We start from the raw sequence: 26,313 nt of genomic DNA, 5'->3' as shown, positions 1-26,313 counted from the left end.
TGCAGGTGCATTACAACAGATCAGTCTTATAATAACGTGAAAAGCCACTACTGAATGCATTTTGAATGATTCAAACAGTGATCACAGTTATCAAAATTCTGATTTATCTTTACTAACAATTTATATACATGAATAGGTCTAAATAAAAAAGTTTGAAGGGCATAGCCTATATTCAGCTGCATTAACTATTCAATTGTGCTAAAAATAGAGTTTTAGATGAAAGACCATATCTGAAATAAAACATTTGAAGTGGACAATAGCATAGTGTTGTCTAGCTGGCGTACAAGACAGTATAGGGGACTTTAATTTTGAAAGTTTTGGAGGTTTAAAATTAGGCTACTTTAAACATCTATCTGATGCTTTTGTTTTACTTATTGAGTAAAAGAAAACTGCTGTGCTATGCATTAATTAATTAATGAGACCTGTCAAGAACATCTGGAGTGAATGGTAATGACCCATGCCATCACAAGGCATCTGAGTAATCTGAATCAACTTCTCTCAGCAGTTAGCCTATTGAAGAGATGCTGAACTGAATATTTATCTGAAATTCCCTACAGTCGATGTGGACAATCATCCAGTCCTGTCTGTGGCCAGTGATGTGCAGCTGTTTAATGGGTCGTGACTACCTGTTCTGGTCTTTACACACACGCACACACGCACACACGCACACACGCACACAGACGCACACACACACACACACACACACACACACACACACACACACACACACACAGACGCACACACACACACACACACACACAGACACACACACACACACACACACACACACACACACACACACACACACACACACACACACACACACACACACACACACACACACACACACACACACACACACACACAGTTAGAGAGAGAGATCACCAGTAAAATTCTACTTGAGTAAAAGTCTATAAGTATTTGGTTTAAAATATACATAAGTATCAAAGTAAAAGTATAAATCATTTCAAATTCCTTATATTAAACAAGCCAAATGGCACCATTTTCTTGTTTTTTATTTATTTACAGAAAGCCACGGGCACACTCCAACCTTCAAACATAATTTACAAACGAAGCATTAGTGTGTTTAGTGAGTCCACCAGATCAGAGGCAGTAGGGATGAACAGAGATGTTCGGTTGATAAGTGCATGAATTTGACAATTTTTCTGTCCTGCTGTTTTCTGTTTCTGTCCTATTCAAAATGTAACAAGTACTTTTGGGTGTCAAGGAAAATGTATGGAGTAAAAAGTACAATATTTTCTCAAGGAATGTAGTGAAATAAAAGTACAAGTAGTCAAAAATATAAATAGTAAAATAAAGTACAGATACCCCCCAAAAAACGACTTAAGTAGTACTTTAAAGTATTCTTACTTAAGTACTTTACACCACTGGAGATCACTGAAAACAGCAGCTCTGCTGCAGTAAATATCCACAGGCTGTGCACTGAAATTATTCCGCACTTCTGAGAATATACCAACAAATGTAGGTCTTTCAAACATGTGGGCCTAATATATAGGCAAAACAATGGTGGCTTGGGTTCCTCACTCAAAGTGTCATATGGGTCAGAGGGGCCTTGGGTCCCTAGACAGTATGGATGAGGTGAAATAGTTGGAAAATATTTTCCCTTGTACAACAGTACCCTCTAGAGGATTGACAGTGCATCACCCAAATGCACTTGATGGCAGTTGTACTTAGTTTTTAAATCTTTTGCTTTAATGCCCACAGCAGTTTACCACGTTATTCTTTTAGTTTACTGACATTATAATTTATCATTTACACTCATAGAATATTCTGGAATTACTAGGCTACATGTGAGTGTGACATTAGTCTATACTATGAACAATTTAATAATCAGCTAGGTGGGATTCAGTATTTGTGCATAAATACAAATGCAGGGATTATGTTACAATATCACATTTCCGTTGGCTGTTTCATTTTTTCTTTACTTCTCAATAACTAACGATATCTGTGGGATTATAATGAATATCGCCACGTGACCATACGAATCGCAAAATACAAAACGCGTGAAGTCTGTCTCAAGTATGTTTCCATACTGTTTTTGTCATGTGAGCGTTGTTTAAGGAGGAGCGTACAAACCCTCACATCTTACAAGTTTAGTATAGCTTTCTGTTATTTTTAGTGGTTATGGTTGATAATAGTCATCACGCCAAGTTTAAAAGCAGAAGCAACGCTTAAATATATGCTTTAACACAGCTAACTACTTGACGTTTCTCTAACTTGCATCTGGATGGTGCAAATTGCAGCTGTCAGTGTCCAGCTCAGCTGTCAAACTGTTATCTGGTGATATGCGGTCCTTGAGCTATGTTCAGCTTGTTAGTTTGGATTTCACCGGAACCCTTTTCCCTCGTGCAATTTGTCTTGGGCAGGCGGACAATGACTCGGTAAAATATCATCAGCTAGACAATTATTCAGCGATCTTTCATTGTGTCCATGTTTTCAGACATAGGCAATCCTTGAAAAAATGTGTGTAGTCTAAGTGCTCACGGCGTTAGTGTATCCACCTCCTAGGGCCAGTTATACATACTGTAGCCTACCAATGACATGTATCAACTCGTTTTTTTTGCCAGTTATTTAACCACCTACGTGGCAACATATAAATAATTTCCCAGAAGTCATAAACTGCTCTGTCCATTCTCCACTTGCCCACTCGTTGTCCAGCTGTGCCTTTGTAGTCCCTGTACTGTAAATAACAACTCTTGCTTTAGAGGGTCTCTGACTCATTCCCTCCAGTCACGATAAGAGGGTCAAGAGTGAAATGGTAGATGCCATAACAGTCCTCTTATCACATTCCTTGACCTTCAACATATTTATGACAACATATCTTATGTCTATGGAAACAAAATGTCCTGACTGTACCCATGGCCTTGACACCAAAACCTTGACATGAACTGTTATTATTTTTGAACAGCTGAATGAACTTATCGTGGGTGACACCAGTGGAAAGCTGCATGTGTACAAGAACAATGACTCCAAGCCTTGGCTCACTAGAACACGTGTGGGCATGGTAAGTGGCTGCTTAGAGGGCATTTGATCACCTCTCTTTGAGTTCAAATATCGTCACATTTAAGTACAACTGTAGTGGCGTTAAAGAGGGAATTTGAACACCCCTGCCTGCACATCTGATTTCTGTTGTTATTTTAGCAGATTTAGACCAATATTTAATGAATTATATTTTTTGTTTCTTCTTTAGCTCACCTGTGTTGGTGTTGGAGACATCTGCAACAACGGAAGGGTGGGTGTGCAGAAACTGCATAGTCCTCCAGTCAGATGAGGAATAGTTGTGTCATTTTCCCCTTGCATCCAATGAGTGCTATCATCTAACTATTCAACGCCCTAACTTATCCATCAGAACTTTGTAGTTGCTGTGGGTGCAGAGGGATGGTTTCACCTGTTTGACCTGTCTGCAGTGGCAGGAGCCAAGTCAGATTCATCCAGCCAGCAGGAGGCGCTGTTCTCTGACGACCAGAAACCCTGCTTCTCTCAGCACATTCCTGCCAGCACCAAAGTCATCCTTATTAGTGACATAGGTAACCTCTCTGTTCTGCACCCATTTCATCCTAGATGTAGGGACCCTCAATGCAATTGACCGTTTCTGTTTTGACTGCTTTATTCTCAGCCGCGTGTGTGTGTGTGTGTGTGTGTGTGTGTGTGTGTGTGTGTGTGTGTGTGTACGCTTTGCAGATGGGGATGCAGCTCTGCTTTGCAGAGCTTCTAGTGGGATACACGGACCGTGTGGTGAGAGCGTTCCGCTGGGAGGAGCCCAACGATTCTTCAGACCTGAGCTCTGGACTGCTGGTCCTGCTGAAGAAGTGGCTTCTGGAGGGACAGGCAGGTCTATACACAAACATGGAATATGTCAATCAAAGGCTGAAAAACTCCTGAGGGGTTTCCTACGGAGTAATCTAGATTACTCTACTCAGGGTTTTCTTACCATCTTCAGCAAGCTTTACATTCCAGCTCAGGCTTGGTCCGTACTACGACGGTGGATATTGCTCGTCCGCCTGCCGCTAAACTCTTAACAGGCTTGTAACTGCGCATGTCGCACATGGCTAGTCGAACTCTTCATTGAGACAATGCTGGAACCTTCATCTATGAATTAATCAGTGCCACATTTTTATTTGTTCTGAGAGAAAAAATCTCTTGCAAGTTCAGCAGGCTATGGTGTGAAATAGGCTATTAAAAGTGCCGTCTTTATTTTCCAACTTTTCGTTAAGGCCGTCTTTGGTGTGTTTATCAATGCACAAGCACCTTCCCACTCCTATTGATATTTGTTATTTATTAAGTCACACTAAAGTGTCACGTTGCGTGAAGTTTAAAATGCCTTCTATCATTACCAAATGTGAAATGTGATATCTTAACATTAGTATTTTGTAGCACAAAAAAAAAACATTTGATGAATAAAATATTGAGTCAGTCGTCTTCCTCAAATGGAGGGGATGATGCAGTCTTTGCAAGAGGGAGTGAATCTGAGTTAATTGATCCTCAACACGTGGCTCAGTCATTTCATTCAGGGTAAGTGGAGTTAACTTGCCCAGGAGCAGGTTCGTTCTGAAAGATTCGTTGCCATAGAAATTGACCTGGCTAAAAGCTGAGCTACTTTTGTATGACCGGTTATCCCAAGTTGAACTCTGGCCCGACATATAAACCCCACATAACACTGGATGACTTCACATCCTGTAAAGTGTACACTCTACTATTTCTAATCCATTATTTCCTCTTGTGACACGTGGACAGCCTGTCAGTAAACCCAGACCTAGAGGGTCTTCCTGAACTGATGGTGTCCCAGCCTGGTTGTGGCTCTGCCATCCTGCTGTGCACATGGACACAACAGGACTCCTCTGAGGCGGGGCCTGGGGAGGAGGCTCCACCCACTCCTGGCAGGTACATACCACTGGACATGCAGAGCACCTAATACATATGCAGAGAACCTAATACATATGCAGAGAACCTAATACATCTTTAGATGACTATGTTGGTGTCCAGCACTGAGTGCTGCTGTTAACGAATGAATAATTCATTCCATTTCTATGGCTTTAATGTTTTCCTTAACCCTGTGAGAACCAGTGGTCTGCAGGTCTTGAGCTGTTTTAGTTCTTAATTTTTTAAAATCAGACTGTCATTTTATTATTATTAATATTATTATTATTATATGCAGTTTAAACAATACTCTTGATGCCATTAACAATTTTAAGCATAAAATGTTGGTAATTTTAGTATGTGAACAATGTGATCGTGTAGTTTTTTTTGTGTTCCAGGCACACTGAAACTGATGGACAGTTCAGAGCAGTTGAAGTGGTCAGTGCAGGTGGATCACCAGCTTTTTGCTCTGCAGAAGCTGGACATCACAGTGAGTTTATAAAAACAGTATATGTTTTTTTTTTTTTTAAGTGACTGCCTGTGACCGTGCGGTTTTTGACTGTGCCTCTTGTCTCCAGGGCGACGGCAGAGAGGAGGTGGTGGCGTGTGCCTGGGACGGTCAGACCTACATCATCGACCACAACCGCATGGTGGTGCGCTTCCAGTTTGACGAGAACGTCAATGCTTTCTGTGCAGGTGAGATCTCATTCTGAACCACACATTCTTGTCAGATCCCTCACCTATGTATACCTGATTTACGTGATGACTAAGCAAATGATATTGACAGTATTAATACAATAAATGTTTACAGCTCATGTCACCATTAGATGGCAGTGTTGGACTTCAGGCTCACATAAACAAGCTACATCCTCTCTATCTCCCACTCTCTCGCTCGCTGTCAAATGCTGTCTCTCCAATTCCTGCACGAGCCCCAGTGCCTCTGAGAGCAGAGAGAGATCCTATTGTTATCTAATAAGATGATTAAAGAAATGGGCAAGAGAGAATCAAATGAAATTATTTTTGTCACATGCTTCTTAAGTTAAACAACAGGTGTGGAGTAACTGTGAAATGCTAATTTCCGGGCGCTTTTCAACAGCGCAGGGGATAATACAAATAATAATAATACCACAAGGAATAAATGCAGAATGTGTAACGATGAACGCATGTTGAAGCTACAGACAAGGACTATCAGAGTCAGTGTGTGAACAACCCACACTCAGGGGTCATCCATGCTTTGTCTCTGTGGTTATTGGAATGAATTAGTTCAGCCTCACCACTGTTGGCATTGCTTGCGAAACGCACATTATTATAGGCCAGTGTTCACAGGGCCACAGTGATGAGCAAATGTTTTCTTCCAAAAAAACCTGCATTGTTGGTTAAGGGCTTGTCATTTCATGGTAAGGTCTACGACACCTGTTGTATTCGGCGCATGTAACAAATAACATCTGATTTTATTCATTTGATTTGAACAATCCTATTTCTAAGCCTCTCCTATTGTCACTGAATGTATATTTTACTGTAATGACTAGGGCCTGGAGTTTTTCCTGATTAAGACATGTGATTAGGGGAAACTCTTGTTGTCTAACAGGCCTTACATGTTGGTGTTTAACAGGTCAGTACACCTGTAAGGATGGCAAGAACAGCCCCTGTCTGGTGTACGTCAGCTTCAACCACAAGATCTATGTGTACTGGAGGGTGGAGCTGGAGCGCATGGAGCCCACCCATCTCCTTAGGGTCCTGGAGGAGAGGCCAGAGTTCAAGGCCCGGCTGGAGCAACTGGGAGTGGGTGAGTTGGAGTTAAACAACAATGTAAACCTAAAAGCTACTCTCACTCAAACCATATCAAGGAAGAAAATGAGTTAGTTCTAACCTCCTCCGCAGGCTCGTTACTAGAGAGAGCCGACAGGTGGACTAAGTAGGTCAAAATACAAAAATAATCTTGCATGTAATTTAATTAGAACGCAGCACCAGGTAGAAAGCTCCTGGTTTTCCCTGTCCACCATTTTGTTTAGTTCCCCATTAACTCAGCTAATGCTACCTGACACACAAACAGTGCATGTAGTGTTCTGTATTCATGTCCTCTAACTGAGAGTAAGGGAAACAGATGAAATGTGTGTGTCCTCTACTCGTCTAAATGTATGTAAAACCTGTCCCCGCCAGCAGACTGTTGTTCTGATGCGTGACTGGGGTATTTATAGAGGCAGAGGCTGGAATCCACGCATTCACTCCTGTGGAGCAGACGGGACCACTCTCTTCATCTCTCTCTCTGCCTCTCTCTTCTTTGCTCTCTATATCCCAGGGGAATTCTCTCTCAGCAGGCTAGCAACACTGTCAAAGGGCTGCCCAGATTCACAAACACATCACACACACACACACACACACACAAACGCAACCATGCACACACACACACACACACTGAGGGACACATCTAGAGACGTACAGAAGTTCCATCACACAGCTGTTCATTGTAGGGTGTGGGTGGACATGCACAGGACAGACTGGGGATATACAGTTGAAGTCGGAAGTTTACATACACCTTAGCCAAATACATTGTTATTCACAATTCAACATTTAATCCTAGTAAAAATTCCCTGTCTTAGGTCAGTTAGGATCACCACCTTATTTTAAGAATGTGAAATGTCAGAATAATAGTAGAGAGAGTAATTTATTTCAGCTTTTATTTCTTTCATCACATTCCCAGTGGGTCAGAAGTTTACATACACGCAATTAGTATTTGGTAGCATTGCCTTTAAATAGTTTAACTTGGGTCAAACATTTCGGGTAACCTTCCACAAGCTTCCCACAATAAGTTGGGTGAGTCAGGTGTGTAGGCCTCCTTGCTCGCACACGCTTTTTCAGTTCTGCCCACAGTTTTCCTATGGGATTGAGGTCAGGGCTTTGTGATGCCATTCAAATACCTTGACTTTGTTGTCCTTAAGCCATTTCGCCACAACTTTGGAAGTATGCTTGGGGTCATTGTCCATTTGGAAGAACCATTTGCGACCAAGCTTTAACTTCCTGACTGATGTCTTGAGATGTTGCTTCAATATATCCACATAATTTTCCATCCACATAATTTTCCTGCCTCATGATGCCATCTATTTTGTGAAGTGCACCAGTCCCTCCTGCAGCAAATCACCCCCACAACATGATGCTGCCACCCCCTTGCTTCACAGTTGGGATGGTGTTCTTCGGCTTGCAAGCCTCCCTCTTTTTCCTACAAACATAACAATGGTCATTATGGCCAAACAGTTCTATTTTTGTTTCATCAGACCAGAGGACATTTCTCCAAAAAGTACGATCTTTGTCCCCATGTGCAGTTGCAAACCGTAGTCTGGCTTTTTTATGGCGGTTTTGGAGCAGTGGCTTCTTCCTTGCTGAGCGGCCTTTCAGGTTATGTCGATATAGGACTGGTTTTACATTTTCCTCCAGAATCTTCACAAGGTCCTTTGCTGTTGTTCTGGGATTGATTTGCATTTTCGCACCAAAGTGCATTCATCTCTAGGAGACAGAACGTGTCTCCTTCCTGAGCGGTATGACGGCTGCGTGGTCCCATGGTGTTTATACGTGCGTACTATTGTTTGTACAGATGAAGGTGGTACCTTTAAGCATTTGGAAATTGCTCCCAAGGATGAACCAGACTTGTGGAGGTCTACAATTTTTCTTCTGAGGTCTTGGCTGATTTCTTTTGATTTTCCCATGATGTCAAGCAAAGAGGCACCGAGTTTGAAGGTAGGCCTTGAAATACATCTACAGGTACACCTCCAAATGACTCAAATGATGTCAATTAGCCTATCAGAAGCTGCTAAAGCCATGATGTCATTTTCTGGAATTTTCCAAGCCCGTTTAAAGGCACAGTCAACTTAGTGTATGTAAACATCTGACCCACTGGAATTGTGATACAATGAATTATAAGTGAAATAATCTGTCTGTAAACAAGTGTTGGAAAAAGTACTTGTGTCATGCACAACGTAGATGTCCTAACCGACTTGCCAAAACTATAGTTTGTTAACAAGACATTTGTGGAGTGGTTGAAAAACGAGTTTTAATGACTCCAACGTAAAAGTGTATGTAAACTTCCGACTTCAACTGTAAGAAATAGTAATGGTGTCTTTTTGTAGGCACCACTCTGCCATGGTTCGTTGGGCAAGGCCTATGGGTAAATGAATGGCGTTTTGGGATATACGCGATGAAAGAAGGTTGGTGGTAAACACAGGTTTAGGAGATCTTGTTCTATGAGATAATCTTCACCCGCTAACATCACTTTTTTTTGTGAATTCTGAAGCATTTATGTCATCAAAAAAAGCACACAGAGCACATGAAAGGCTTCAGAATTCATAAAGGCCACGTTTACTGCCTGATATTATCTCATCGAACAAAACGTAGAAGATCTCCTAAGCCTGTGTCAACCTCAGACCTTATTTTCGGCGTTTATCCCAAAACCCCGTTCTTTCCCATTCATTTCCCCCAAAGAAACGAACCAGAGGTATCTCTTTTCCGTTTTTTTTTAGGACGACAAGCTGCCGAGCTCTATTCAGGCTTATCTTTCTGCTACATGAGCACTATCTCCATCTGTCCCTGGGCTGAATGACATAGACTGCACTACATAATACAGTAGCTAGCTTCCTGTCTGTTTATGTTTGTGTTGCGTATGCACGTACTGTGTGACTGTTCGTTTGTACTATACTCTGCTGCTCTGCATGGCCCTCTCTGTCGGAGCCAGTAGCTGCTGTGCTCACAGAGTGACAGATGGTCCAGCTACCAGACCCAGTGGAGGCTGCTGAGGGGAGAACGGCTCATAATAATGGCCGGAACGGCGTAAATGGAATGGCATGAAACCCCTGGAAACCATGTGTTTGATGTATTTGATACCATTTCCTGATTCTGCTCCAGTCATTACAACGAGCTCGTCCTCCCAAAGTAAGGTACCACCAACCTCCTGTGCATGACACTGACAGCTTCTATATAAACACTGCCATCCTGGCTACAGGGCAGACACGCTGTTGAACTGTCTCCTGTTTCAACAACAGAATGAAGCACTAGCAGGGTAAATCAATTTGGCCCAAAGAAATGATCATTAATCCCTTAATTAGCCTCTTGATTAAATCAAAGGTCTGGTGAGCTGACTGCTCGCCTAAATGATTACATAGTCTGCAGATAGCCATTTCAGGTAGGCCTTATTCATAAAAAATAAAAAAAGATTTCCTAACAGCAGCTAAGCCTAGTAGCTTCCTGTTCCTGCAGCGTGTTAATAATTGAACCCCTGGGCGTGTTGGTGCTCCTTCCTGCGATTTCAGAGAACTGTTACCTAACTCATCATGAGACACATAGTGGTCATGGAGACAGGGCTGGGGGGGGAGGGCAGAGAGAGAGAGAGGGGGTAGGAACAGAGGGGGCAAGGACAGAGAGAGACAAATGGGGTAGGGACAGAGGGGGGTAGGGGCAGAGAGGGGTTAGGGACAGAGGGGGCAAGGACAGAGAGAGAGAGAGAGGGGGGGTAGGGACAGAGAGAGAGAGAGGGGGGGTAGGGACAGAGAGAGAGAGAGGGGGGGTAGGGACAGAGAGAGAGAGGGGGGGTAGGGACAGAGAGAGAGAGGGGGGGTAGGGACAGAGAGAGAGAGAGAGAGACAGAGGGGTTAGGGCCAGAGAGAGATGGGGTAGGGACAGAGGGGGTAGGGACAGAGAGAGACAAAGGGGGTAGGGACAGAAGGTGGTAGGGACAGAGAGAGACAAAGGGGGTAGGGACAGAGAGACAGAGGGGGTAGGGACAGAGAGAGACAGAGGGGTTAGGGACAGAGAGAGACTGGGTAGGGACAGAGCGAGACAGAGGGGTTAGGGACAGAGAGAGACAGAGGGGGTAGGGACAGAGCGAGACAGAGGAGGTAGGGACAGAGCGAGACAGCGGGGTTAGGGACAGAGAGAGACAGAGGGGTTAGGGACAGAGAGAGACAGAGGGGTTAGGGACAGAGAGAGACAGAGGGGTTAGGGACAGAGAGAGACAGAGGGGTTAGGGACAGAGAGGTTAAGGACAGAGAGAGACGGGGTAGGGACAGAGCGAGACGGGGTAGGGACAGAGGGGGGTAGGGACAGAGGGGGGTAGGGACAGAGAGAGACAGAGGGGGGTAGGGACAGAGAGAGACAGAGGGGTTAGGGACAGAGAGAGACAGAGGGGTTAGGGACAAAGAGAGAGAGAGGTGTTAGGGACAGAGAGAGAGAGAGGGGTTAGGGACAGAGAGAGAGAGAGGGTAGAGACAGAGAGAGAGAGAGGGTAGGGACAGAGAGAGAGAGAGGGTAGGGAGAGAGAGAGAGAGGGGGTAGGGAGAGAGAGAGAGGGGGGGGGGTAGGGACAGAGAGAGACAAAGGGGGTAGGGACAGAGAGAGAGAGAGAGAGGGGGGTAGGGACAGAGAGAGACAAAGGGGTAGGGACAGAGAGAGACAAAGGGGGTAGGGTCAGAGGGGGGGCAGGGACAGAGAGAGACAAAGGGGGTAGGGATAGAGGGGGGTAGGGACAGAGAGAGACAAAGGAGGTAGGGACAGAGGGGGGTAGGGACAGAGAGAGACAAAGGAGGTAGGGACAGAGAGAGACAGAGGGTGTAGGGACAGAGGGGGTAGGGACAGAGAGAGACAAAGGGGGTAGGGACAGAGGGGGTAGGGACAGAGAGAGACAAAGGGGGTAGGGACAGAGAGAGACAGAGGGGGTAGGGACAGAGAGAGACAAAGGGGGTAGGGACAGAGAGACAGAGGGGGTAGGGACAGAGAGAGACAGAGGGGTTAGGGACAGAGAGAGACTGGGTAGGGACAGAGCGAGACAGAGGGGTTAGGGACAGAGAGAGACAGAGGGGGTAGGGACAGAGCGAGACAGAGGAGGTAGGGACAGAGCGAGACAGCGGGGTTAGGGACAGAGAGAGACAGAGGGGTTAGGGACAGAGAGAGACAGAGGGGTTAGGGACAGAGAGAGACAGAGGGGTTAGGGACAGAGAGAGACAGAGGGGTTAGGGACAGAGAGGTTAAGGACAGAGAGAGACGGGGTAGGGACAGAGCGAGACGGGGTAGGGACAGAGGGGGGTAGGGACAGAGGGGGGTAGGGACAGAGAGAGACAGAGGGGGGTAGGGACAGAGAGAGACAGAGGGGTTAGGGACAGAGAGAGACAGAGGGGTTAGGGACAGAGAGAGAGAGAGGTGTTAGGGACAGAGAGAGAGAGAGGGGTTAGGGACAGAAAGAGAGAGAGGGTAGAGACAGAGAGAGAGAGAGGGTAGGGACAGAGAGAGAGAGAGGGTAGGGAGAGAGAGAGAGAGGGGGTAGGGAGAGAGAGAGAGAGGGGGGGTAGGGACAGAGAGAGACAAAGGGGGTAGGGACAGAGAGAGAGAGAGAGAGAGAGGGGGGTAGGGACAGAGAGAGACAAAGGGGTAGGGACAGAGAGAGACAAAGGGGGTAGGGTCAGAGGGGGGGCAGGGACAGAGAGAGACAAAGGGGGTAGGGATAGAGGGGGGTAGGGACAGAGAGAGACAAAGGAGGTAGGGACAGAGGGGGGTAGGGACAGAGAGAGACAAAGGAGGTAGGGACAGAGAGAGACAGAGGGTGTAGGGACAGAGGGGGTAGGGACAGAGAGAGACAAAGGGGGTAGGGACAGAGGGGGTAGGGACAGAGAGAGACAAAGGGGGTAGGGACAGAGAGAGACAGAGGGGGTAGGGACAGAGAGAGACAGAGGGGGTAGGGACAGAGGGAGACAGAGGGGGTAGAGACAGAGAGAGACAGAGGGAGTAGAGACAGAGGGGGTAGGGACAGAGAGGGACAGAGGGGGTAGGGACAGAGAGGGACAGAGGGGGTAGAGAGAGAGGGAGGGAGAGAGAGAGAGGGGAGGTAGGGAGAGAGAGGGAGGGTAGGGACAGAGAGAGAGAGAGAGAGAGGGTAGGGACAGAGAGAGAGAGGGGGTAAGGACAGAGAGAGGGGGTAGGGACAGAGAGAGAGAGACAGAGGGGTTAGGGCCAGAGAGAGATGGGGTAGGGACAGAGGGGGTAGGGACAGAGAGAGACAAAGGGGGTAGGGACAGAAGGTGGTAGGGACAGAGAGAGACAAAGGGGGTAGGGACAGAGAGACAGAGGGGGTAGGGACAGAGAGAGACAGAGGGGTTAGGGACAGAGAGAGACTGGGTAGGGACAGAGCGAGACAGAGGGGTTAGGGACAGAGAGAGACAGAGGGGGTAGGGACAGAGCGAGACAGAGGAGGTAGGGACAGAGCGAGACAGCGGGGTTAGGGACAGAGAGAGACAGAGGGGTTAGGGACAGAGAGAGACAGAGGGGTTAGGGACAGAGAGAGAGGGGTTAGGGACAGAGAGAGACAGAGGGGGTTAGGGACAGAGGGGGGTAGGGACAGAGAGGTTAAGGACAGAGAGAGACGGGGTAGGGACAGAGCGAGACAGAGGGGTTAGGGACAGAGAGAGACAGAGGGGTTAGGGACAGAGAGAGAGAGAGGTGTTAGGGACAGAGAGAGAGAGAGGGGTTAGGGACAGAGAGAGAGAGAGGGTAGAGACAGAGAGAGAGAGAGGGTAGGGACAGAGAGAGAGAGAGGGTAGGGAGAGAGAGAGAGAGGGGGTAGGGAGAGAGAGAGAGGGGGGGGGTAGGGACAGAGAGAGACAAAGGGGGTAGGGACAGAGAGAGAGAGAGAGAGGGGGGTAGGGACAGAGAGAGACAAAGGGGTAGGGACAGAGAGAGACAAAGGGGGTAGGGTCAGAGGGGGGCAGGGACAGAGAGAGACAAAGGGGGTAGGGATAGAGGGGGGTAGGGACAGAGAGAGACAAAGGAGGTAGGGACAGAGGGGGGTAGGGACAGAGAGAGACAAAGGAGGTAGGGACAGAGAGAGACAGAGGGTGTAGGGACAGAGGGGGTAGGGACAGAGAGAGACAAAGGGGGTAGGGACAGAGAGAGACAGAGGGGGTAGGGACAGAGAGAGACAGAGGGGGTAGGGACAGAGGGAGACAGAGGGGGTAGAGACAGAGAGAGACAGAGGGAGTAGAGACAGAGGGGGTAGGGACAGAGAGGGACAGAGGGGGTAGGGACAGAGAGGGACAGAGGGGGTAGGGAGAGAGGGAGGGAGAGAGAGAGAGGGGAGGTAGGGAGAGAGAGGGAGGGTAGGGACAGAGAGAGAGAGAGAGAGAGAGGGGAGGTAGGGAGAGAGAGGGAGGGTAGGGACAGAGAGAGAGAGAGAGAGAGAGGGTAGGGACAGAGAGAGAGAGGGGGTAAGGACAGAGAGAGGGGGTAGGGACAGAGAGAGAGAGAGAGAGAGAGGGGGTAAGGACAGAGAGAGAGGAGGGGGTAGGGACAGAGAGAGAGGGGGGGTAGGGACAGAGGGAGGCAGAGGGGGTAGGGGCAGAGGGGGGTAGGGACAGAGAGAGACAGAGGGGGTAGGGACAGAGAGAGAGACAGAGGGGGTAGGGACAGAGAGAGAGAGAGGGGGTAGGGACAGAGAGGGACAGAGGGGGTAGGGACAGAGAGGGACAGAGGGGGTAGGGACAGAGAGGGACAGAGGGGGTAGGGACAGAGAGGGACAGAGGGGGTAGGGACAGAGAGGGACAGAGGGGGTAGGGACAGAGAGGGACATAGGGAGGGAGAGAGAGAGACAGAGGGGGTAGGGACAGAGAGAGACAGAGGGGGTAGGGACAGAGAGAGACAGAGGGGGTAGGGACAGAGAGAGACAGAGGGGGTAGGGAGGGAGAGAAGGGGTAGGGAGAGTAAGAGAGAAGTAGGGAGAGGGGGTTGGGAGAGAGAAGGGAGTGGAAGAGAAAGAGGCTCAAAGAGAGGGAGATGTTAGAGAGAAAAGGAGCGACAGACTGTAGCTAGAGAGAGAGAGGTCCTTATGGCTAAACCCAGTTTGCAGTGCGACATCAGTTTATTGCTGATAGCGCTGCCTGTGTGTGTAGCTGTCGCCTGTCACCAAGTCTGAGTTCCACACACAATGGTAGACATCTTCACCCACCCATCACAAATAACAACCAAACGCATCCCCCTTCTCTGACTGTCGACAGACCTGAGGTATTATATATGAGTCATTTCTTAATAACACGGAAGGGAGTAAGGTAAATGCATCTACAGTGTGTTTATCAGGAAGCTTATTTTCTCTGGCTTCACAATGTGACAATGCAGGATAATTCTGGCTGTTGCTGTACAAGGCGTCGTGAGGAGAGATGCATGTTGTTATACCTATGGGGACTTTTATCTCTCTCTGCTTGTGTTTATTTCAGCAGTAGATGAATAACCCGAATGTCTTCTCAGCGGCGTTGCCATGCAGATGGTACAGTTTACTTTGTACCACCACTCTCAGGTGTTTCACTGTGGCAAGCTAAAACATTTATGTCAAGTGAACCTGTGTACCTGTCTGCAGTATGTCATTACTATGTAAATATGGGTTTGAACAGCGTTATGTGACTTGACCATCAGCGCAGCAGCAAGACTGTACTCTTGTTTGTCAGTTTTGTATTGCAGAGGGCTTGTAAGTCGAGGCAACAAGCGTGCATACAGGTAGCCGCCAAAATAATGGAAACAAAGAGAAATTGAAAGCAGGTGCTTCCACACAGGTGTGGTTCCTGAGTTAGTTAAGTGTTTAACATCATGCTTAGGGTCATGTAAAAAAAATATAAATCTGGGCAGGCCATTATTTCTCCTACCATGGCTATGCCCCCATAGGATGACTATGCCCCCATAGGATTACAATGCCCCCACCCCCATAGGATGACTATGCCCCCATAGGATGACTATGCCCCCATAGGATGACAATGCCCCCATAGGATGACTATGCCCCCATAGGATGACTATGCCCCCATAGGATGACTATGCCCCCATAGGATGACTAGGATGACTATGCCCCCATAGGATGACTATGCCCCCATAGGATGACTATGCCCCCATAGGATGACTATGCCCCCATAGGATGACTATGCCCCCATAGGATGACTAGGATGACTATGCCCCCATAGGATGACTAGGATGACTATGCCCCCATAGGATGACTATGCCCCCATAGGATGACTATGCCCCCATCCACAGCGTTTTCCACCACCATCAACAAAACACCAAAGGATGGAATTTCTTGTGGAGGAGGTGTGTCTCATCCCTCCAATAGAGTTCCACGCCCTATTAAGACATTTTTATGTTGGTGTTTCCTTTATTTTGGCAGTTTCCTGTACGTTCATTAAGGTATTTAATGAACCGGTGATGGGAACTGTAGAATGATGTGTGTTCTATGTCCTCCTTCCTCTCTGTTAATCATTATATTCATGGGTCTGGCCAGGCTGTTCAACAAGTTACGTGATTATGTTTTTAGGTTGATCGTTGCGCCCATTACTGTGGCATGAGAAAAACAACGCTGATTTATGCCCTTATATGTAGCCGGCTCATTGGTCAGCAGCATTCCTATCAGCTTTGTCGAGACTTGTTCCTGTTTTGCCCGTTAATGGTCAAACGGTTGGCACGTCCGTGTGTCACGCTGCTTCCCAGGACCTGTGTCTCTGTGCGTCAAGACTGAAGGGACAGAAAAACACTGCATTCTATAACTGGGTTCCACTTGGGTCTCGACTTCTGACTCCGTCTGCCGACTAAGGCCTCTTGACTGCAGTCCCAGTACTTGCTACATCACGTGGTTATTCAGTATATCAAATCTTCTAATGTTAGGTTCTTAAGTGTTTGTCTACTTTATGTAGACGTGTGTCAAGCCCCTGCAAATAGAGTAATGTCAAGACCAGCAATTGGTTCCATATTTGATTTCTTTCTTTATTTCCCACATAGGACACAGCTGGCCTGGTATAATAAATGCAACATGGAGGAGTGGAATGGTTCCTGTGTGAATTTGACTTTTGCCCTGATATTTCCCCAATGCCATCAGGCTGGATGTTACACTATCTAATACAGAAGCAGCAGACAGATGACCCTGGGAACTAACCACCCAGGGGTAATGTCCCCACCAGCTGTGTGTGTGTGTGTGTGTGTGTGTGTGTGTGTTTAAGCAATGGGAGCTATTCTTGTCACCACTCTCCTGTAGTTTTTACCATTTATATTGATAGTCAGTGTTGACATCTGTTTAGTCTCACTTGTCCAGGTTAGAAGTTAGAGCTCGTAACATAAGTTCATTAGGGAATAGAGTAAACCGACAGTGGGGACTGTAGAATGATGTGTGTTGTATGTCCTCCTTCCGTTCTGTTAATCATTATATTCATGGGTCTGGCCAGGCTGTTCAACACGTTACGTGATTATGTTTTTAAGTTGTCTCTCCCATTACCGTGGCATGAGAAAAACAACCCTTTTTTGTTTTTGACTGTGTGTAATGGACGGAGGACTTTTCTCTCTCTCAGAGATAGAGAATGTTATCATTTCATGTGCTTCCACAGAGCATGGCTAGCGGGTTAGTGTAATCGCAGGAAGGTTGAAAACAACTGTTCTGATGAAGCAGAATGGTGAGGCTATGATCAGGGCGTCTCTAAACACACTCTATAATGGATGCATTTGTATCACTGTAAATGAAGGATAGGTTGAAGTTGATTTACAACATGTCATTTTATTTACACTACATAATATCATTTTGGGTAAAGCATCAACAGCTATAATTACCTTAGAAGAAAGGGGTACATTTGAATGTCATTACAAATGATAATAATCGAGTTATAATTGTTAAAGCTGGAGGGGGAAAAAATCTGATATGGTGTTGAAGGCATTAGGCTGTAAGAGCTTTAGCCAACATAAAAGGGTTTGGAAAACGTTCCCCTTTGAGTCCCATCTAAGCTCAAAGACAGGGCTAATAATAAGTACTGTCGGAAATAGTATTTCCTCTATGTGGGAAAAGAAAATGGTCCTACTCTGAAAACTGACAGCCGCCGCTCGTACAAACAGCCTTTACGGAAAAACCCCATGAACTTCACGTGATCTTATGTGAAATTAATGTGATAACATGTAAAGCGACGTGTGATAACATCAACCGACACATGAAAATGTGATCACGTGAAGTGTTCCAAAAACATGATTTCAACGTGAAATATTGTGTGATTTGTCACATGTCAAATCATGTGTTTTTTTGTGTAAGGGAGTATCCCCCTCAAATCCTTCACCTTCGCCATCAGGTCACTCGGTTGTCATGGCAGTCTCCTCACACGACTAATAATACAATTGCGGGTCAGATAGCACTTGTGTGACACTAAAGAAGCCCCCTGATCACTAGGACTGAGACTGATTCATATTTCAGTTCAGCCATCATTGTCCCTTCAAGGTCTCCTCTCTCTCAAACACTGTATATCAATTCAAGGCGCTTTATTGGCATGGGAAACATACAGTTGAAGTCGGAAGTTTCTCACAATTCCTGACATTTAATCCTAGTAAAAATTCCTCGTCTTGGATCAGTTAGGATCACCACTTTATTTTAAGAATGTGAAATGTCAGAATAATAGTAGAGAGAATTATTTACTTCAGGTTTTATTTCTTTCATCACATTCCCAGTGGGTCAGAAGTTTACATACACTCAATTAGTATTTGGTAGCATTGCCTTTAAATAGTTTAACTTGGGTCAAACGTTTCGGGTAGCCTTCCACAAGCTTCCCACAATAAGTTGGGTGAATTATGGCCCATTCCTCCTGACAGAGCTGGTGTAACTGAGTCAGGTTTGTAGGCCTCCTTGCTCACACACGCTTTTTCAGTTCTGCCCACAAATTTTCTATAGGATTGAGGTCAGGGCTTTGTGATGGCCACTCCAATACCTTGACTTTGTTTTCCTTAAGCCATTTTGCCACAACTTTGGAAGTATGCTTGGGGTCATTGTCCATTTGGAAGACTAATTTGCGACCAAGCTTTAACTTCCTGACTGATGTCTTGAGATGTTGCTTCAATATATCCAAATAATTTTCCTTATGATGCCATCTATTTTGTGAAGTGCACCAGTCCCTCCTTCAGAAAAGCACCCCCACAACATGATGCTGCCACCCCCGTGCTTCACGTTTGGGATGGTGTTCTTAGGCTTGCAAGCATCCCCCTTTCCTACAAACATAACGACGGTCATTATGGCCAAACAGTTATATTTTTGTTTCATCCGACCAGAGGACATTTCTCTAAAAAGTACGATCTTTGTCCCCATGTGCAGTTGCAAACCGTAGTCTGGCTTTTTTATGGCGGTTTTGGAGCAGTGGCTTCTTCCCTGCTGAGCGGCCTTTCAGGTTATGTTGATATAGGACTCGTTTTTACTGTGGATATAAATACTTTTGTACCTGTTTCCTCCAGCATCTTCACAAGGTCCTTTGCTGTTGTTCTGGGATTGATTTGCTGTGGTATTTCACCCAGTAGATATGGGAGTTTATCAAAATCGGGTTTGTTTTCAAATTTTGTGTAATCTGAGGAAAATATGTGTCTCTATATGGTCATACATTTGGCAGGAGGTTAGGAAGTGCAACTCAGTTTCCACCTCATTTTGTGGGCAGTGTGCACAGCCTGTCTTCTCTTGAGAGCCAGGTCTGCCTGCGGCGGCCTTTCTCAATAGCAAGGCTATGCTCACTGAGTCTGTACATAGTCAAAGCTTTCCTTAAGTTTGGGTCAGTCACAGTGGTCAGGTATTCTGCCACTGTGTACTCTCTGTTTAGGGCCAAATAGCATTCTAGTTTGCTCAGTTTTTTTTGTTAATTCTTTCCAATGTGTCAAGTAATTATCTTTTTGTTTTCTCATTCTCATTTGGTTGGGTCTAATTTTGTTGCTGTCCTGGGACTCTGCGGGGTCTGTTTGTGTTTGTGAATATAGCCCCAGGACCAGCTTGCTTTGTGGGCTCTTCTCCAGGTTCATGTCTCTGTAGGTGATGGCTTTGTTATGGAAGGTTTAGGAATCGCTTCCTTTTAGGTGGTTGTATAATTTAGCGGTTCTTTTCTGGATTTTGATCATTAGTAGGTATCGTCCTAATTCTGCTCTGCACGCATTATTTGGTGTTTAACGTTGTACACGGAGGATATTTTTGCAGAAGTCTGCATGCAGAGTCTCAATTTTATATCTCTATAGGCCTACCTACCCCATTTCCATTCTATATCACAGTTTGTATGTGCCATTCTGTGTGTTACTAGCCCACACGCTCCCCTGATCTCTGTAGCACAGAATGAAATACAACAGTAAAGTATGCATGTATCTATGCTCAGTAGCCCCTCTGTGAGAGCCTCCATGCATAATCTGGGTCTGTTTGTACAATAAAGCCTTATTGATTTTCACATAATATCGCTGCAATGTTGCATTCATACAGGCTGAATAGCATCCATACAGGCTGAATAGCATTCATACAGGCTGAATAGCATTCATACAGACTGAATAGCATCCATACAGGCTGAATAGCATCCATACAGGCTGAATAGCATCCATACAGGCTGAATAGCATTCATACAGGCTGAATAGCATCCATACAGGCTGAATAGCATTCATACAGGCTGAATAGCATTCATACAGGCTGAATAGCATCCATACAGGCTGAATAGCATCCATACAGGCTGAATAGCATTCATACAGGCTGAATAGCATCCATACAGGCTGAATAGCATCCATACAGGCTGAATAGCATCCATACAGGCTGAATAGCATCCATACAGGCTGAATAGCATCCATACAGGCTGAATAGCATTCATACAGGCTGAATAGCATTCATACAGGCTGAATATTGAAGTAGTGTTGGTAGTTGTTTACAGACGCTTCATGAATTGTCTCAACCTGAATAGACATGGTAGTGTACTGTAATCAGTCCTGGTCCTTGTGAGTACATGAGAGCTGTTAGAAAGATGAGCCATAACAAAGTCCCTAGCCCATGAGACAACACTCATCTTGATGGAGATGTACTACTGTGCTTTTGCTGAGTCTCTGTGGTGGCTACAGTCTGTTCCAAACTGGCATGGTACCCCTGTGCGTGCTTAGGCTTGATGCTGGTGTGTGTGTGTGTGCGCGTGCGTGCGCTCTCGCTCAGGCTTGATCCCAGTGTCACCGTGACGGGTTCTGATCCTGACTGATAGCCCACCGGCCGCTATCTACCTCACAAGGGTCCTTGATGTGAGGGCTAGTCTCTGTTTCCCCCGCGGCCCCCACCACGCGGAGAGAGAGAGGAGGAATTGAAACCCTTGTAATTTCTCTTTGACAGGCAAGACAAATCATCACATTGTGAGTTGACGTACAGAATACAGACAGACAGCGTACAGAATACAGACAGACAGCATGCAGAATACAGACAAACGGGTTTCTACTCCACCCCACCAAACCTGTCTGTTTATTCTCAGGTCTATTACAATAGGAGCAGGTAACATGTAAATTATAATACTGTGTGTCAACACTGGCCCGTAATTTTGACTGCAATTGTGCTGCCTTGTCCGATATTTATTTTCATGTCATGATCTAGTACATGATTTGAAACAACACTTTTCTTTCAATTGCCATAGTTACACCATTCAGCCTGCGATGCTTAAAAGCAACGAAGGCTCTTCCATTCGTGACCGGTTGGACATGGTCACACATTGACCATCTTTCATCAGTGGAACGCCTATGTAACCTGAGATAGAGCCCATGTGTAGCGATGAAGACTCCGAGAGAGATTCAGTGTGTGATGGTTCTGTGAGTGAGAGTGTTGTATCAGCCTTTCATCCACTGGGTCTGACTATGTCTCCTGCTTGGCTCTGCAGAGCCCCTCACCTTCCAGCAAGTGAGAACGGTCTCCGGTACGGTGTCTATTTGTTGAGGCTGTCCGAAAATGGACACCGTACTCAAGGTCTGCGGGGAGGTGCTCTGTCACCCTGCAACACTCTTCCAGAGATGGCGAGAGACTTCAGACGTGGCTAGACTTTAGTGTGGGAGGCAAAAGAGGGTTAGATGCCTCAATGATGCCTCTAGTTTAATGTATTTTTAACCATATGACTAACAGAATCACATGTGAGCAATAATCAAATCAAATGTTATTTGTCACATACACATGGTTAGCAGATGTTAATGCGAGTGTATTAACATCTGCTAACCATGTGTATGTGACAAATAAAATTTGATTTGATTTGAATAATACTTACTCTTCTGTTTTATTCACAGCAGTTTTCAAGTAATCAAGCAAGAAAATAGCTTGGCGGAGGTCCGGAGGTGTCAAAAGCCCCAAAGTACAACGAAGACTACCATTACTGTTTCCTGTGTTCAGCGTTTGCACCTTTGAATTATGCCGTTGTTCTCTGCAGAGGAACAAATGATGTGGCGACTTAGAGCTGTGACAGGATGTGGCCTGTGGTCAGTGAATAGCAAAGGAAAGTTGCTACTGGCCTCCCAAAGCATGCTATGATGGCACACTACAGTTTTGCACAGATGACTTGGGTTATCTGTAGGGTGCTCGGGGGACGTTCTGAACCTGGCTTTGATATAATGTAGCTCCGCAGAGTTCCTTCTCTCTGTGTGCCTACACTTTTGAGCCCACGCGTTGCGTTTAAACCTAGGATAAGCCAGGGACGTCCCATGGCTCAGATGAAACTGTTACTGAGAGACAGTTCAGATGAGATGATGTTTTTGTGACTTGACAGCTGATACATCTGTAAAACAGACAGAAGACAGCAGCAGCAGCACAGGACAATAGCTTTTTAAATTGACACTGATCTGATTAGAAGTTTCCTTAGCTGAGGTCCATTTCTCTTCCAAATTTGACATTAGCAATGTTATTCTGAATCCTGTCTACTGCAGTACCTGTTCTTATTCCATCAGCACTGTGGACATGGAGAACAGTGGGAAAATAGTCTCTTGTGACAGCCTTAACATTGAAGCTGATTTGGTTCTGGGTGCCAAGGTAATGACTTGGTCATAGAGACCTCTGCTAGTAGCATTGTTTTGAGCTTGTATTCCTTTGCAGTCAGAGATACATCTGTGTAATATGTGTGGCTCTGGTCCTAAGGCTGTTTGTTGGTAGCAGTGATTCAGCAGAGCACCTGGGGGCTGGGCTGGCATGGGGGATTAACAAACAGAGGCAGCCTGCCTCCCTGGTTCCTCTCTGATTTGGGGGGGTGGGAGCATGCGTAACAGGGTTGGTTATGTTTCCACTTGCCACTGAAGAAATATGTATTCAGTGTATGTATTCCTATTAGTTGGTTGAATTTACATATCAATAAGGTGTTATGCCATTGGTCATGCTTGCAGATAGGGGGAGATCGTGAAACTTAAATTATAAGCAGTCTGAGGGTGAATGGGCAAGACAAAATATTTAAGAACCTTTGAACGGGGTATGGTAGTAAGTACCAGGCACACCGGTTTGAGTGTGTCAAGAACTGCAACGATGCTGGGTTTTTCAAGCTCAACTGTTTCCTGTGTGTATCAAGAATGGTCCACTACCCAAAGGACATCAAGCCAACTTGACACAACTGTGGGAAGCATTGGATCAACATTGGTCAGCATCCCTGTGGAACTCTTTCGACACCTTGAAGAGTCCATGCCCCGGCGAATTGAGGGTGTTCTGAGTGCAAATGGGGGTGCATTCAATATTAGGAAGGTGTTCCTAGGGTTTTGTACACTCGGTGTGTGTGCGTGCGTACCTGTTAGATATTGCGGGCTTCCTGGGATTTGCTTTTGTATGTTAGCGCTGTAAGAGGGTTGTTAGCTAGCATTTTCTGATTGTAGTGGACACATTAGCGCCCTGCTTTTTCAGTTGTTTTCATGCTAACAGACGAATCACAAATCTACAGCCAGCAACATACTGTTGGGCCTGCATTTCTAATGTGCTTCCTTGTGTCTATTGTCAGGTACTTACATTTATTGTATTTTGTACTCATTTTGTCGTTATGACGTTTGATTACAAAATACCCAGTCTGATATTGACATGCAAATGACTAATAACGAATCTACAGCCGTCAACCTACTGTCCGTCATATCTAATGTGCTTCCTTGTGTCTATCGTCAGAATAAACACCAATCAACTGGGATCTCTGGCTGAACAGTTTAAGAACACAACGCAAGAGTTCCGTAGTACTATCACATCTGTTACACATGTCAGCATTAGCACAGGGACGCAGCCAGCCAGGGACCTGCTCCCTAGTCAGAGGAGTCATCCCTCCAGCCCCCCAGTCCCTCGCTGTGGGAACATCTGCTTTCTCTGCTGCGCCAACTTGAAAAGGTTATTTTTATAACGACGTCACAGCAACACAACCATGAGACTAACAGAGCTATTAAAATAAAAGAAAATGGCAGCACAGTGACTCATGTTTTAGTTAGCGCTGCATATCCTCCCTTCTTCCCTCCACTTGATCAAGTGGTGGATATTAGTGATACTGCTTGTGGTTTGATGTGTTTTGAGCAGATAAATGGTTGTACTGTTACTGTAGCTTAGTCTTGTTTTTGTGTTATAACTGGCATTCGTCAAGATGTGACTGGCACATCTTAGTCTTGGCATAGTAAATGTGTGCAAATTAGACCTATTAAAAAAACTGCAAGCATAGCTAGCCAGAATACATCTTTTAATAGGCAGAGAAAATACTGTTCAGAAAAAACACAAAAAATAAATGTATTTCATACGTCGATTACCATCGCACAGCATATTAGGAAGTACACTAGTACGAAACATTAGCAATTATTTGTGGGTGACCTCCATAGAAAGAGCTAGAGGTCAGATGGATATTGTTACACAGTTGAGAGCATGGCACTGTCCAGGACCCATCTTCACAAAAAGTCTGAGTTGGAGTGCTGATCTAGGATCAGGTCCATGTAATATTGTCCATTATGAGCTGAAAGGCATGACTGATCCGATATCAGCACCTACTCGGGGTAGTCACTAGTTACCCCAGCCACAAAGTCATAAACCCAGCCTATTTCTACGTCTCTTCCTGAAATCAGATTTGTATACCTAACCGTAACCACACTGCAAAGCGTATGTCTAACCTTGAATTGAGACCAAAAAGCTAATTTTTGTTTTCATAATTTTTTTCCCCGATATAGACAATTTTGACTGTGGCTGTGCTAACTAGTGGAAACCCGTACTCAGAGAGTCTTTGAATACAGGTCCAGATGGTAAAAGCAGAGTATGAAGACCTTTCTGAGGGCGTCTGAAGCGCTTCGCGATTGTCCAAACAATGTGAATGGATCAAGGCAGAGTGTAATGCATGTTAGTGGGAAGATTATGGCGTGGCCTTTTGGCTTTCTCACATGCCTGATTCACACCATCGGGTCAAACTGAACCAAGCCGAGCTGTACAGTACTGGATTGGACTCGTTACGTATCCACCATAGTAGCTGGAACTGTGCTGTAAAGGATAATGAGAAAATACGATATTCAAGCCAGCACAGTACGTTTCGGCCCTGTAGTCGACCCTGTAGTGTGAAACAGTCAGTCAGGCAACAAGCAGGGGCTAGTATGATTCTGTGCCGCTGCGCCGGTCCTAGTAAAATACCAAATCAGCAAGCAAGGCTTGTCAAAGTGAATAACGTACGTCAGCAAAAGTGGAACGAATGAGAAGAGGAAAAACGTATCTATCCTCCTGATTCCTGCTTGCAGGCAAAAATTCAAGCAGGAAGCACCAGTGAGTAGATTGATACAAAATAGTGGTCAGATGAAGCAGATGCTAAACTACAGGACTGTTTTGCTAGCACAGACTGGAACATGTTCTGGGATTCCTCCAATGGCATTGAGGAGTACACCACATCTGTCATTGGCTTTATCAATAAGTGCATCGATGACGTTGTCCCCACAGTGACCGTACGTACATACCCCAACCAGAAACCACGGTTTACAGGCAACATTCGCACTGAGTTAAAGGATAGAACTGCCACTTTCAAGGAGCGGGACTCTAACCCGGAAGTTTATAAGAAATCCCGCTATGCTCGCTGACGAACCATCAAACAGGCAAAGCTTCAATACAGGACTAAGATCGAGTCGTACTACACCGGCTCTGACGCTCGTTCGATGTGGCAGGGCCTGCAAACCATTACAGACTACAAAGGGAAGCACAGCAGAAAGCTTCCCAGTGACACGAGCCAACCGGACGAGCTAAACCACTTCTATGCTCACTTCGAGGAAAATAACAGGGCCAGACGGATTACCCAGACATGTACTGCGAGCATGCGCTGACCAACTAGCAAGTGTCTTCACTGACATTTTCAACCTCCCTGTCCGAGTCTGTAGTACCAACATGTTTTAAGCAGACCATCATAGTGCCTGTGCCAAAGAACACTAAGGTAACCTACCTAAATAACTACCGACCCCGTAGCACTCACGTCTGTAGCCATGAAGTGCTTTGAAAGGCTGGTCATGGCTCACATCAACACCATCATCCCAGAAACCTTAGACCCACTCCAATTTGCATACCACCCCAACAGATCCACAGATGATGCAGTCTCTATTGCACTCCACACTGCATCTTTCCCACCTGGACAAAGGGAACACCTATGTGAGAATGCTATTCATTGACCACAGCTCAGCGTTCAACACCATAGTGCCCTCAAAGCT

The 26,313-nt window shown here is 45.8% G+C and overlaps 1 protein-coding gene and 1 pseudogene across 1 annotated transcript in view; both read left to right on the top strand.

The window, feature by feature from the left end:
* The first annotated feature begins 2,061 nt into the window (after positions 1 to 2,061).
* Positions 2,062 to 4,060, top strand: LOC118936407 (annotated as a pseudogene).
* Positions 4,061 to 4,748: 688 nt separating this feature from the next.
* LOC110501032 (KICSTOR complex protein ITFG2-like) overlaps positions 4,749 to 26,313 on the top strand; it is a 32,652-nt gene continuing 11,087 nt past the window's right edge. The window contains exons 1-4 of the mRNA XM_036957340.1: positions 4,749 to 4,902; positions 5,277 to 5,368; positions 5,457 to 5,574; positions 6,491 to 6,664. Of these exons, the coding sequence (XP_036813235.1) occupies positions 5,291 to 5,368; positions 5,457 to 5,574; positions 6,491 to 6,664 (370 nt within the window). The 5' untranslated portion in view covers positions 4,749 to 4,902; positions 5,277 to 5,290. The remainder of the gene's footprint in view (positions 4,903 to 5,276; positions 5,369 to 5,456; positions 5,575 to 6,490; positions 6,665 to 26,313) is intronic.

Source organism: Oncorhynchus mykiss, chromosome 21 (genome assembly GCF_013265735.2).
Source record: "Oncorhynchus mykiss isolate Arlee chromosome 21, USDA_OmykA_1.1, whole genome shotgun sequence".
NCBI lineage: Eukaryota > Metazoa > Chordata > Actinopteri > Salmoniformes > Salmonidae > Oncorhynchus > Oncorhynchus mykiss.
Note: the sequence above shows the minus strand (reverse complement) of the source record. Positions and strands in the feature narration are given on the sequence as shown.